The 12,651-nt window shown below is 34.4% G+C and overlaps 1 protein-coding gene across 1 annotated transcript; it reads right to left on the bottom strand.

Annotated features, from left to right (window-relative positions):
• Positions 1–892: 892 nt before the first annotated feature.
• Positions 893–11,407, bottom strand: LOC137408795 (galactose-3-O-sulfotransferase 2-like). The gene is made up of 5 exons (XM_068095381.1): positions 11,262–11,407; positions 9,402–9,613; positions 9,089–9,249; positions 5,082–5,343; positions 893–1,178 (listed from the first exon to the last, which is right to left on the bottom strand). Exons 1-5 carry the CDS (start codon positions 11,386–11,388, stop codon positions 957–959), a joined length of 984 nt encoding a protein of 327 aa, XP_067951482.1. The 5' UTR covers positions 11,389–11,407; the 3' UTR covers positions 893–956.
• Positions 11,408–12,651: the final 1,244 nt, after the last annotated feature.

A 12,651-nucleotide genomic window follows, 5' to 3' on the forward strand; every position in this document is an offset into this window, starting at 1 on the left:
ACATGTCACATAGTGAAGGAGATAGAGCACAAGGTAATATACATCACATAGTGAAGGAGATAGAGCAGAAGGTAATACATGTCACATAGTGAAGGAGATAGAGCACAAGGTAATATACATCACATAGTGAAGGAGGTAGAGCAGAAGGTAATACATGTCACATAGTGAAGGAGATAGAGCAGAAGGTAATACATGTCACATAGTGAAGGAGATAGAGCAGAAGGTAATACATGTCACATAGGGAAGGAGATAGAGCACAAAGTAATATACATCACATAGTGAAGGAGATAGAGCACAAGGCAATACATGTCATATAGTGAAGGAGATAGAGCACCAGGCAATACATGTCACATAGTGAAAGAGATTACAAATTTCCGGAGCAAAAATCAACTCATCTAAGGCTAAACTAATATGAAGGTGTATGTGTGAGCAATCCCTTAAAGACCAAGTATGGCTGTTTAACTTACTGTAAGCAGAATCTGAGCATGTTTTTCAAAAGCAGTGCTGCACAAACAACTGTTTTGTGATTTTGGCTAACCATGCTTAAGTCCAGTGACAAGGAAACCTCAGTGACTGGGAACATGCCTAGTTGCAGACAGCAATTAAAGGTTGGATGTTATTCCTGTCATCACCAGTAGCAGTTGTTGGGATTTGAACTCTAACCTGTTGTTTGCGAGTCAGGTGTTCTAGACCACTAGGCCTTGGCTGCTATGAAGCTAAAACTGTATGAATCGCTATAAACTTTCAACAAACTTTACGTAAACGGATGGTTGCAAAACCATTGTCAAAGAATTAGTAAAAGTTTGTTTTACCTCAATACATAAAATACTTCTAGTAAAACATTAAAAACCCCTAAAATAAATTCCTTTTTTCAAAAAATTAGGCAGACCAACAACCAATTTATTCAAACATTTATGGCAGAAAATAAATCGTAGCAATACAGTATTTCAAATTTATCACAGTTCTGGTTGATTAAAGTATGGAAGATTTGCGGAATAGTTGCTTAAAGTGGCAATTGTCTTCCCTTTGCCACCTGCTGTACGAAGGTAGAAGCAGATCTCTTGAGGAACCTCTATAGATGCATGCCATTGGCTAGCAGGAAGCACCAATTTAACTTGTTGGCTGTTTTGGCAGCAATATCGGTTCACTACTTTGTTGAGCTCTTTGAAATGAAAGACCTGAAAGAAATGCCTCTAGCCATACAAACAAGTAGATTTCAATGAGCTGCTACCAGTCATGCTTTAAATAATCATGAAACCTATAAACAGAAAACCTATTAGGATTGAGCACTCAGTACTTTATGAGATAAAAAATATTTGTATTTGATGTTTCGGTTCTATCGCTTCGGACTAAAATTTTGATTGAGTTCATGAACTTTTGTAGGTGATCAATGGTGCAGTATATATTTTATTTCTAACATATTTTACGGAGATGAGCTTAGGCCGACGAGGAAAATTTATCCAATCACTTGTTCTAGCGCAACCTATGTTGACTCATTGATTTAAAAATATTTTATGATAGAAAATATTTGCATTTTTATGATAAAATCTTTAAAATTTGACACGACCAACCCATTAACCATCTGAGAATTCATGAAACAAACTACCTATTTGATAACGTTGTTTACATCAGGGATGGGCAAATGATGTGATTTCCTTCACTATGTGATTTTGGCCATGATCCGTTACAGACAAATCTGACTAATGAAAGATCCAGAACAAGCTGAAGATGAGTATTTTTCTTTTTTATCATATATAAACATGCAATTAGTTATGTACATCTTAAACAAGGTGTCAAATACGATTTGACAAAATTTTGCTTGTATACATAATTGAACTACAAATCAGTTAGTGCTGCAATAAATATGTCTGATATCAGTGCGGAAAATGAAGAGTGGGCTTTCACTACACAATATTCTCAAAAAACAGTTTTCTGCTGCTTACAGAAACTCTTAAAGTTTACGAAGATGAATATTTGTGCGTCGTCGTTCTATGATTATTTTTTACAAAATTCACTGCTGAAAACAATGAATTTACAAAAATTCTGAGATAAGTTTACAAAAATCTTTTTTAAAACAAATTAAAAAGAGTAATTTGAAAAAAACTTTTAGACAGTTAACTTGAAAAATCAACAAAAAAACTGCAAAGATACAAATCCAGATCCGCCATTTGGCCATAGCTGGTTTACATCATCCTAAAAAGGAGTTGTCTGCACTATCAATACACAGTTTATATTCATCATTTTTTCATAGCATTTCATTGTAATTAAAGTCTATTAAGCTTTGCACAACTCTATGCAATCTTATGCCAACATCAATTTAGCCTGCATTCTGTAAACATATAGCTTCATCCTTTTGTGAATCTTTCATTGTTATGTAGGACAGAAAAATGTTTTGGAATCATGCAATAGTTTATGGTAAACAGTGAAGGCTTCTAACCTATTCAAATCAACTATGCATATTAAAAGTGCTATGATCTTGTCTTTCTCAAATTTGCTTTTTTCCTAATAGTTCTAGTTTTTTTCTTCTTTTTTTCTATTCTGGTTTTAGCAGAAATTCAACCTCCACCTGTTTGTCACATGTCATAATTTTTAGACTACTTCAGTAGGTGATAACAGATTTCTGTGTTTATGAGTAACTAGAAGAATACCCGGCATTGCACGAGCATTAAAAAAGGGTTTTGAACAAAAAATTTACTTTTATTCAACACTTTCAACATCAAAGTTTACCATTCTAATTTTTACATCAAGGTGTTTGATTATTTCTGTGTACTGTGCTATTTATGTTTACAGCGCTTATTTCTGTGTAATTCATACAGTACAGGCTGCAGTGCTTACTACAGATCTATACTGATTGCAATAGTCTTGTTGGTTATATGAGTTTAAGCAATTTTCTTCCCTTATAGACAATTTAGACATGCATTTCTCTTCTGGTAAGTCGTCACAGATTTTTCTTCTGGTATGGCTTTACACATAAAGCTAGCTGCAGTGTTTAAAGTGAAGCCATGAAAGACTGGCACATATTCTAAGTGCAGTCAAACATGGATAACTCGAACTTCACGGGACCGAGCAAAAGTGTTCGAATTATCAGAGCGCTCAAGTTATCAGAGCACTGTCACAAGTCCATGTATTTACTTATTTATTAGTACATGTAGATACATGTACATATGCAAACTATAATATAAATCAAAAGCACAAATGGCTTGTTTCAAATTAAATGCTTCTAATGTAAAGTTTAAAACGTTTTTATTAAAAAGTATAAAGATTTTTCTATCACTTGAGATTGGTTTGTTGTTTGAGGTGATGTTATTGCCAGGACGTTTTTTAGATTGACATTGACAAAACTTGATCGTTGTTGAAATGCTCAAAAGAAAAGACATCTTTTTCTTTTGAGCGTTTTACCCATGATCAATTTTGCCGATTTTTCTTGAAGTTTATGCAAAGATTACCTTACTTTACCTGGGATTCGTTAAGAGCAACACTCCGAGGCAGTTCAATTAAAAGTTTTACGAGGTTTTACGGTGCATTGTATATCACTCACGCTTTTTGAATGAATACTTATTGAATGTACATATGTGTTCTGTGTTTAGGTCAAACGATAAATAGTTTTTTTAGCTAAGACGACGTATCCGTTTAATTACAACAATTTTTAAAACGTTTTAAACATTCAACATTCCGACGTTGATTCAACACGGAATCAATGTCGGAAAACTATTCGTCACGGGCTAGCCGGGTCACGCACTCAAGGATTTTTGCCACGCACATACAAAACAACATGCGATTTTTGTTTTGTATGTGCGTGGCGAAAATCCTTGCGCGCGTGACCCAGCAAGCCCATGCTATCCATCGTATAGCAGTATAAATAAAATTTGACCAAACCTTTAAAAAAGTCGTTGACAAAAATATTTTGCCGATGATGGTAATAACAACGCTTATGAATTACGAAAAGATGAGGTTTACCTCTATGGCTTTGAATAAAGTGATTTTCTAAAGCGATAACAACCGTTTCGGTAGCCGTTGGGCAAAAAAACAGTTCGAGTTAACAGTGTTGAGTTCGAGTTATGTATAGCAATTTATCATTACGTGGGAACGGACCAAAGAAACCGTTCGAATTAACCATGTGTTCGAGCTATCCGTGGACGAGTTATCCATGTTTGACTGTATGTGCCAAATTCATTCCATAGTGTAGCAAGTTGGCAGTGTAGGGTATTGGATAGATAGATGTTCGCACAGCTGTAGGCTGTGAGTTCAAATCCAATTCCCAGCAGATTTCTCAATCTTAAAACTTCATAGCTGGACAGACAGAAGTATGGATGGACAGACAAACATTATAATTTATATATAAGTTAATGTTTCTAGCAGCTTTCATGACTTTTACGTTGATCCGGGCTCTCCATTTGATGTTTATAAAAATACAATTCTTTTACTGTTGATAACAGCTGTTGATGTTAAATTTATAGAAAGGCAAAGGTGGTGGGAAAGTGGTTCAACCTGTTAGCCTACTCAGAATCCATAGGCCCTACCCTAAGCGTGGAAACCAACTAAAAAATAAAAATAAATTTTACTCTTGACTATCATATTATGGTTTTTTCAAGTTACGCATCAAACAGCAGCTACAGAACACTTTATATAAAGTTATAGCAATAACATTTTGTCACATGCTAAAATTACTTTTGGTCATATATTCATTTAATTTTTATAAACTGAAATAAAATTACATTTAAATGGATTCTATGGAAAGTTCACCGTTGCATAAAATTTTGATTTATATCTAACAGACAGCATTGAATGTTAACAAAACACTTGGCTACCAAAAATAAACAACTTGTGCCAGTTTTCTTAAGTGAACACAAACTATCTGAGTTTTTGAGTTTGCTTCTGCATCCCATACAATACCTTTCAATCTAACTGCTCTTTAAACATAATAAATTTATCAAAACAGTGGTTTTAGAGTAGACCATAGGCTTAAACTTTTTTACAGGTATTAGTAATATAAATATGCATGTTTCTAATAAGCAGCCTATTAATAGCAATAATCTAACATTCTTTTGAAATTGTGAAGTATTGCAAATAATTATTTTTACCTCATCCCAGAAATTGTTTTCTTTCAGTTCAGGTTGTCTCCACCAGGTCCTGTTCATGGTGTCGTATAAGAGTTTGTCTCCGAGGTTGACTTTGGCTGATAGAAGCTTGTCTACTAACTCAGCTGGTAAATCTTTTTCTGTACCAGGAGCTGGCGAGGTAACAGTTAAGTTGTAGAAAATATCAAGAGGTGTCCAACGAAATTTTCTTTGGAGCATGACTAGCGAAGCATCATATTGGTCGTTTATAATGATGATATCCATTCTGCATAAAATTTAGTAATCGATATGAAATAAGATTTTACTCTAAACTCAAGAGACATACGCAAAAAGTCAGGCAAACAGATAGATATGCCTACTGAAATATAAACAAACGGACATACAAACAAATTACAGACAGGTAGACAGACAGGATGATAGGCAGAAAGCTAGATCATGCATCTTCTATAATATTGGAAAAATTGAAAGAATGACTAATTTGGTTTTCTAAGGTTGTTCGTACCATAGGATTGGCACCGGGTTACCCAATCCAGACAAAAGGTGGTAAAAGGTGAGAGTAGAAAGGAAATAAGAGAGATGAAGAGTAAAAGAAAAGGAGAGAAAGGGAGAGAGAGTAATAGAGAGGAAGAGAAATATAGAGAAATAGAGAGTGAGGGAGAGAGAGGGAGAGAGAGAGGGAGGAGAGAGAGAGGGAGAGTGAGCACGCATTTGTGTGCTCATGTGCTGCGGGTGCGTGTGTGGTGTGTGTGTGTGTGTGTGTGCACGTGCGCATATGTGTGCATGTGTGAACACTGAATTGTGTTGAACATAGAGAGACAACTTCTCTATGTTCAATAAAACAATTCTAAGCTTCTACAAACCTGGTCTAACATGAAAAGATTGAAAATAATAATTTTCAGAAAAGAAAACACTTATCTCAAATACTGAGGTCATGCACTGATCATGTGAAAAAACCTTCGCTGTAGCCTCACTCTCTTCCGTTTCACATACAAGCTCAGTCATAGTGAGAAAATGCAGTAGGTACAAAAATTTATTTAAAATGTTTTCTTAATCATGCTGTTTTACTAAAAAAGACTTATCTAAACATGTGTGCTTAAATTTTATTAATTGTAAGCAAAATGCAGTGATAAAGTATACAACCAAAAAATTGTTGTCGATGACCTTTGACCTTTGCTCTTTATGCCAATGAAAACAAACCAACCAGGCTAACAATGTTGTTAACTGAAACATTTTCAGAGGCTTGTAGAGTCGTCCACTTTTACATATGTTCAAACTGTTGTCCAGTTTCATTTTACCAAACCTCCTTTTTCCATGACAAACGCAACAGAAATTGGAACGTAGAGAATCTGCAGATACAGACAGATGAGAAGTAAAATAGTGAGACTGGCTGTTAGGCTAACTAGACCTGGTACTTTGACAGATGGTAGCAGTAAATTATGACTTAGTATGAGATACTTTCAAAAAAGAAATCTGTTGGTCATTTAATTCCTTGCAACCTAATTGTAAAGAATTACAAAATGCAAATTTTCCTTATCCGATGCTGTCAACTACTGACTGCAGCCTCATCATTGTGCTATATTATGATGATGCTGTCAACTACTGACTGCAGCCTCATCATTGTGCTATATTATGATGATGCTGTCAACTACTGACTGCAGCCTCATCATTGTGCTATATTATATTATTATATTATGAAACTCTAATCTTGGAATCTTGCTTGAAACTGTCACGCTGAATTAAAAATGAACATTTACAAATCTTTTGTAGACTTTATCAGGAAGTATCAAAATTTTTCTATCAATCACTACTGTTTTTGATGTTTGAGATAATTTGATTGCCAATATGTTTCTAGATTAAAATCGATAAAACTTGACCAGAATTAAAATGTTCAAATTAAAAGCAGATGTGGGCAAAATGACATCACTAGTTGTTTTCGTTGCGATCGTTGATATCGGCTATTGCATTCAAATTGAATCGTTGCACGCCTCTATTCTGTCGGTCTCCTTGAAACTATGGGCTTCATAAACATAGTTTCGATTGATCTGAGTGCTTTTATTACAATAAAGTTTTATCAATTTTAATCTTGAAACATCTTGGCAGTCAGATCACCTTAAAATTAAAAACCTATCGCAAATGATAGAAAAATACTGATATTTCCCTAAAAAATCTACAAACATTTTGCAAAAATTCCTTTTCAAGTAGCTTTGTAGAAAGTCGCTTTTCGCCGGAATCGACCATGTGATGTTCAGATTATGAGATCGAAATCCTATCACTTTTTTACAGCATCAAAAAAAAGCATCATTTTTTACCCAAAACAATAAAATATTGGCGGTTTTCACAGACAATTGCTAAGAAACTGATCGATATCTAGTGGCCAAGAAAGATCTGTTCCGCTAGTCGGTACAATAAGACCAAGCAAAGACCACGGAACAAAGAAATCACCCAGAGAAGACTTTGTCTGTATGGCAACACCATAGGCTTACCTGAAAAAACACCAGTACATCAAGCATTGAGTGAGTGCAAGCACATGATAAAAATGTCACGAGGAGCCCATAAGATCACACACAAAAAAACATAAGGAAAGATATTAAAATACTAGACACAAACAATACCACATTTATAACCATCACACGGAATAGACGACAGCTTGCGTAAGTGGACTGTTCAATAAAGATGATCGCATTCCAAACCTAACAAACATTCTTTACTATAATAAGACCACTGTTCTGTGAGATTAACCAATCCAGTGCAAGGAAAGAGTTAAAACAAGAGTGTTACTAAGGCTTATTTACTGTGAAAAAAACAAGCTTACTTCAAGTCAGGCCAGGACTTAATGGAAATCGTAGAACTTTTTTTCAGCTTAAATGTGTTGCAATCTACCTGATTTGAGCCTCTAATATCCGTCGCTGCATGCATTAAGGACATTAAGGGTTATCATTAATATTTCATTCCTTAATACTTCAGGAATGAAATATTAATGATTTCATTTCAGACATTCATTTCTTTAATACATAAAAGAAATTGTAGAATTTTCATTTTTCGTATATATGTGTCGCCATCTACCTGATCAGAAACTCAAGAAGCCGTTTTTGCACGTGTTATAGACAATCGTCCTTAACAGTGAATATCAATGATCAGTTTTTGTTGTAAAACAATTTGTGTTAAAAAATGAAAAAACCTTGAACCACCAGGATTGAGGCTAGTAAAGCTATAAATCGTAATGTTTTATTTTGAATTGTTGCTCTTCACCATAAAATAGAATAAAATTCTTGTATTACAGCTATTAATTGTGAGCATAGCTTTATTTACTCATTATTTAGTCAAGTGTAGTAGTGACTTTTTCTGCAGGTCGTTGCGTCTTTATTTATACGCAGAGACAAAACCTCCTTCATTCCATTATCAACTACAACCTTCAATAACTACAATCTTCAATAACTACAATCTTCAATACACCTGAAGTGGAATACAAGTCTTGTGAAGTGGCTGGCTGTTTTCCACACGCTTGCAAAGGAAGATGGATTAATCTCATCAAAAGAAACATTTAAGAAGGCATATTTCCAGTATCCAGCAGAACACATTTGCTTTGTGTATCCGCATCACATTCTCACACACTTGCCTTGCAAACTAATTGGTTAAAGTTGTACTCCCTCCCAAAACAACAATTATATACCCTGAGCACTAAAACTGGTAGCACTTTGTGTATTGGCTCTTTCTCAGCCTAGACAGGTCTGCCATAGGCATGACAATCTTTGCACATAGAACCACAAAACAATATTACAAGCTCGATTAGGTGCTTAATGTTATATTTACGTATATTTAAAGAACTCACTGTTGTTAATATCGTTGTTACTAATAATATATCTTGATATTTCTAATATTATGTATTGACCTGTGTAACCACTTTGTAGCGAGCTCTGAACTTTTATGAATGTTACAAACTATTGAATTCTCACCATCACATTACTTTCTACTTAACATTTGTGACCACAACACGTTCTTTTCATACTTACTGAGGAACAAGGGCTGCGATAAAATCTTTAATAGCTGTCAGGTTATTTCTGTGTTCGTAGTTGAATCCGTACCATCGCAGCTGGCCAAGGTGAAACCAACTAGATTTGTCGCTTCTCATTTGAAATAGAAGGCTATCATCAGACAATATTTCTTCCGGCGTCTATTAAAATAAAATGGTCCACCATCTTTTATGACACCCTAAGAACAGATTATGAATGATTGACATGACACTTTTACCGCACGTTTGCAAGCAAATTAGACGTAATGTACCATTGAATGCAAACATTTTTATGAAATTAAAAATCTACTTACGAGATTTGCTTCGTGAATGTAAAACCTTTTTTTTGCTCTCTGTCCTCTGGTAAAGTATATACTTGCTGATTTTATCCAAGCTACTGGGTGCCGCACCAGACCGATATACCGGTATCCTGGTTTTATATATTTCTTTACCAAAGTTTGGTTGTAAACGGCGTGATTTATAAGGGTATCGGCTTGCGATACATCATCTGGTCCAATCATAAAGCCTGTAACATACACTTTAGTCTGTGAAACCTTTTAAAATATGCTTGAGTCTCCCTTAATTCGATTTTGTTATTAAAACCAAACTTTTAATACTTTTGTCAAGAATTCTATTTAATTTTAGATTAATTTTAACCTAATTAATAGTGATGCTAAATGCCAACATATAAGACTAGGTAGCAAATTAAATACATGTATGTTTGTAAAAAAAATTGTTGAAAACTTATAGGGACCATAAAACAGGCAATTTTAGAAAAAAAAACCATGCAAAGCGCTATCTTTCAAGAAACTGGATTAAAAACAGCATGAAAACAGCAAAGTCAACAGAGTTTGAAGTTTTTGTATGGTTTTTTGTCTGCTTTCCATCTATTTTTATTATCAATACGGATAAGTAGGTATGTATTATTATTATTAATATCCTGGAAGTGTGGTGTAATAACTGTACATACAATTATTTTGACATGCTAATAGGTATTCGATTGGTGCGGATGGCGGAGAATCTTGGGAATTCAAATTCCGCACCATGCAATGTTTTTTTTCGCAAGCTTCAACCTTGGCTTGGACAGACAAACAGACACAGCTCTTCTTATAGTAAAGAATGGTGTGCTGGTCCCATGCACCATGAGAAGTCATCCTGTGTAATAAGTATGTCCAAAATTATTCCGCATTGCAGTGAGGTGGTTGACTGATGCAGCTGGTAGTGTGCCCGGCTGCAAAGTTGAACATCCAAGTTTGATGCACGAGTGATGCATTTTTTTCTAACCTCTAAGAACGGCTTTGGACAGATAAATGGAAGCACACGTCTCATATTATTATAGTAGAGATTGTTCTATCACAAAATCAGACACAAACACAAATCAGATAAAAAGAGATTCCCCAATGAAGTTTAAATGAACATTTGCAGAAGCCTAATTCAAGTCAACTGTAAAAGCTGCAAACAGACTGGCTTATCTGGCAATAAATACAAGTAAACGGTCTTTCATGGAGGCTTAAGGGGTGAAACCCGCTATCGAGCCACACGTTGAGGATTGATAGGAGCTTCATGCTTTCATCTTGATTGACAAGCGTGTTGGATCATCAAGCATCAAAGACACAGGTAAAAAAATATGAAAAAATATGATGCCAATAAGCAGGTCAAGCGTTTGTTGTTAGGTAAGGAAATCTGCCTCCTTAAATATCTTTCCTTTATGGGATTAGTTCGACTTCCTTTGTTATTGATTAGTTCAAAGCCTACCAATATTATTGGTGCTCTTTGTAAGCATGCGCAGCATAACCAAGTTTTTACCACAATTCTAAAATTTACTAACAAGGGAAAAATACTCATAACAGTTACAAAATCTATACAATCTTTAGCTACTTCAGACATAACAAATTTAAACCTAAAATAGATTATAATAACCAGTCTCTAATCTTGGAGACTGGTTATTATATCTGGTCTTTTTTCTATTGTAAACCATCAATACAGCGGATGCTTGTTCCATTTCTTCCAGTAAAAAAAAGCCTAGTAGTCTGTATCATTTACGGCCCTTTTGAAGGCCATCCATATTACAAGAGTCGCGTTCCACTTCAACACTACCATAGCCTAAAACCTTTAGCTCACACATTCAAAGTTTTCAAATGCATTTATAAAAGTTAGACTAAACATGAACTCACTATTAGGGGAACTCAAGTTCATGTGTCCGCCTCTGCGAGGAGTCATGACATTCAGCTGGTGGCGGATAATGAATCGAGCTAAAATTGAGTGCAGAGTAGAGGATCCAGTTCTTTCTACCTTTGTCATAACAAACTGTTGAACGCAATTTTCACTCTCATCTATAGAAACAGGAGTCTGACATCTTAGGAAGTCACATTTGTATATAGTGCTTAAATCATATACATTTCTTTGATTAAAATCGTATGCTAACTACATGTAGTTATTATTGCATACATGAAAGATTAATGGCTCTATAAGAAATGAAATCAAAACTTTAATTAAGAAAAAAGAAATAAAATCTTTAATTATAAACCTACTATCTTATGTTAAAACTTAATTGGTGCTATATAAATGCACATATAATATTTTTGTTTTTGCAGCTTTTTGCTTTCAAGCATAGCTCCACGTGTAGCTCATATACTTCCTGGGTACTGTGATAGCCGGCTACTCATACAAAACCTTTGTAATACTTGACAGGCAATTCTTGAAGCCCATGTGTACTCAAAACTTTTAATTATTCTCTCTTATCGACTTTTATTGATAAACTATAAACATAAATATTATTAAGTTAGATAGAGGAAGACTTGCAAAGGATTCCAATAACAACATTTTTAATCTTTACATAGTATGTTTATTAAGGAACAAGATTTAGGTTTCTGAAATATAAAAATAGCAAGTATACAAATATATAACAATAGCTATATAAATAGCTCACTTGCTCGTCAAAAAGATTGCTTTTGCTTAATTGCTTTTGTGGCTAATCAGAAAAACAAATTGATACAAAAATTGGCCAGAGTGGAAAATAAATAAACACCAAAGAAATGCATAACTTCAGATGTTGCCTTGTAACAACAACTTGTCTAGCAGAGTTAGATAGAGTCAATTCTAATATGTCAATGACATAAAATGTTAATTTAATTTTTGAGACACCTTCTACCTGAGCGGTTCAGTCTGCATGTTTTTTTTATTATTTTTATTATTGGGTTATTATCGGTTATAACTTTTTACCCCAGCAAATGATGTTAAAATAAATTATCTAACCACACAGACAAATCAAGTCATTGTATACTTTTGACAACTAAACCTTCAGTTTCTGTTCAAATAGAAAAGGATGGCAACCTTCTTCAAAAAATGGTAAATCCAACATCCTGTTTTTTGTGAAATTTGGCTGAATAACAACAGAGAATTTCTAAGTAAGGCCAATTGAAAATTCAATGATCTAAAACTGTGCAATCATCTTGTTTGTTTTTGTTTAATCTTGTTTGATAGATGAACAGATGAACAGATAAAAAAATTAAAAGATGAACAGATGGGCAGACAGCAGATGGACAGATTAACAGACAAGAGAGG

The sequence above is a fragment of the Watersipora subatra genome, chromosome 11, assembly GCF_963576615.1.
Source record: "Watersipora subatra chromosome 11, tzWatSuba1.1, whole genome shotgun sequence".
Lineage (NCBI taxonomy): Eukaryota > Metazoa > Bryozoa > Gymnolaemata > Cheilostomatida > Watersiporidae > Watersipora > Watersipora subatra.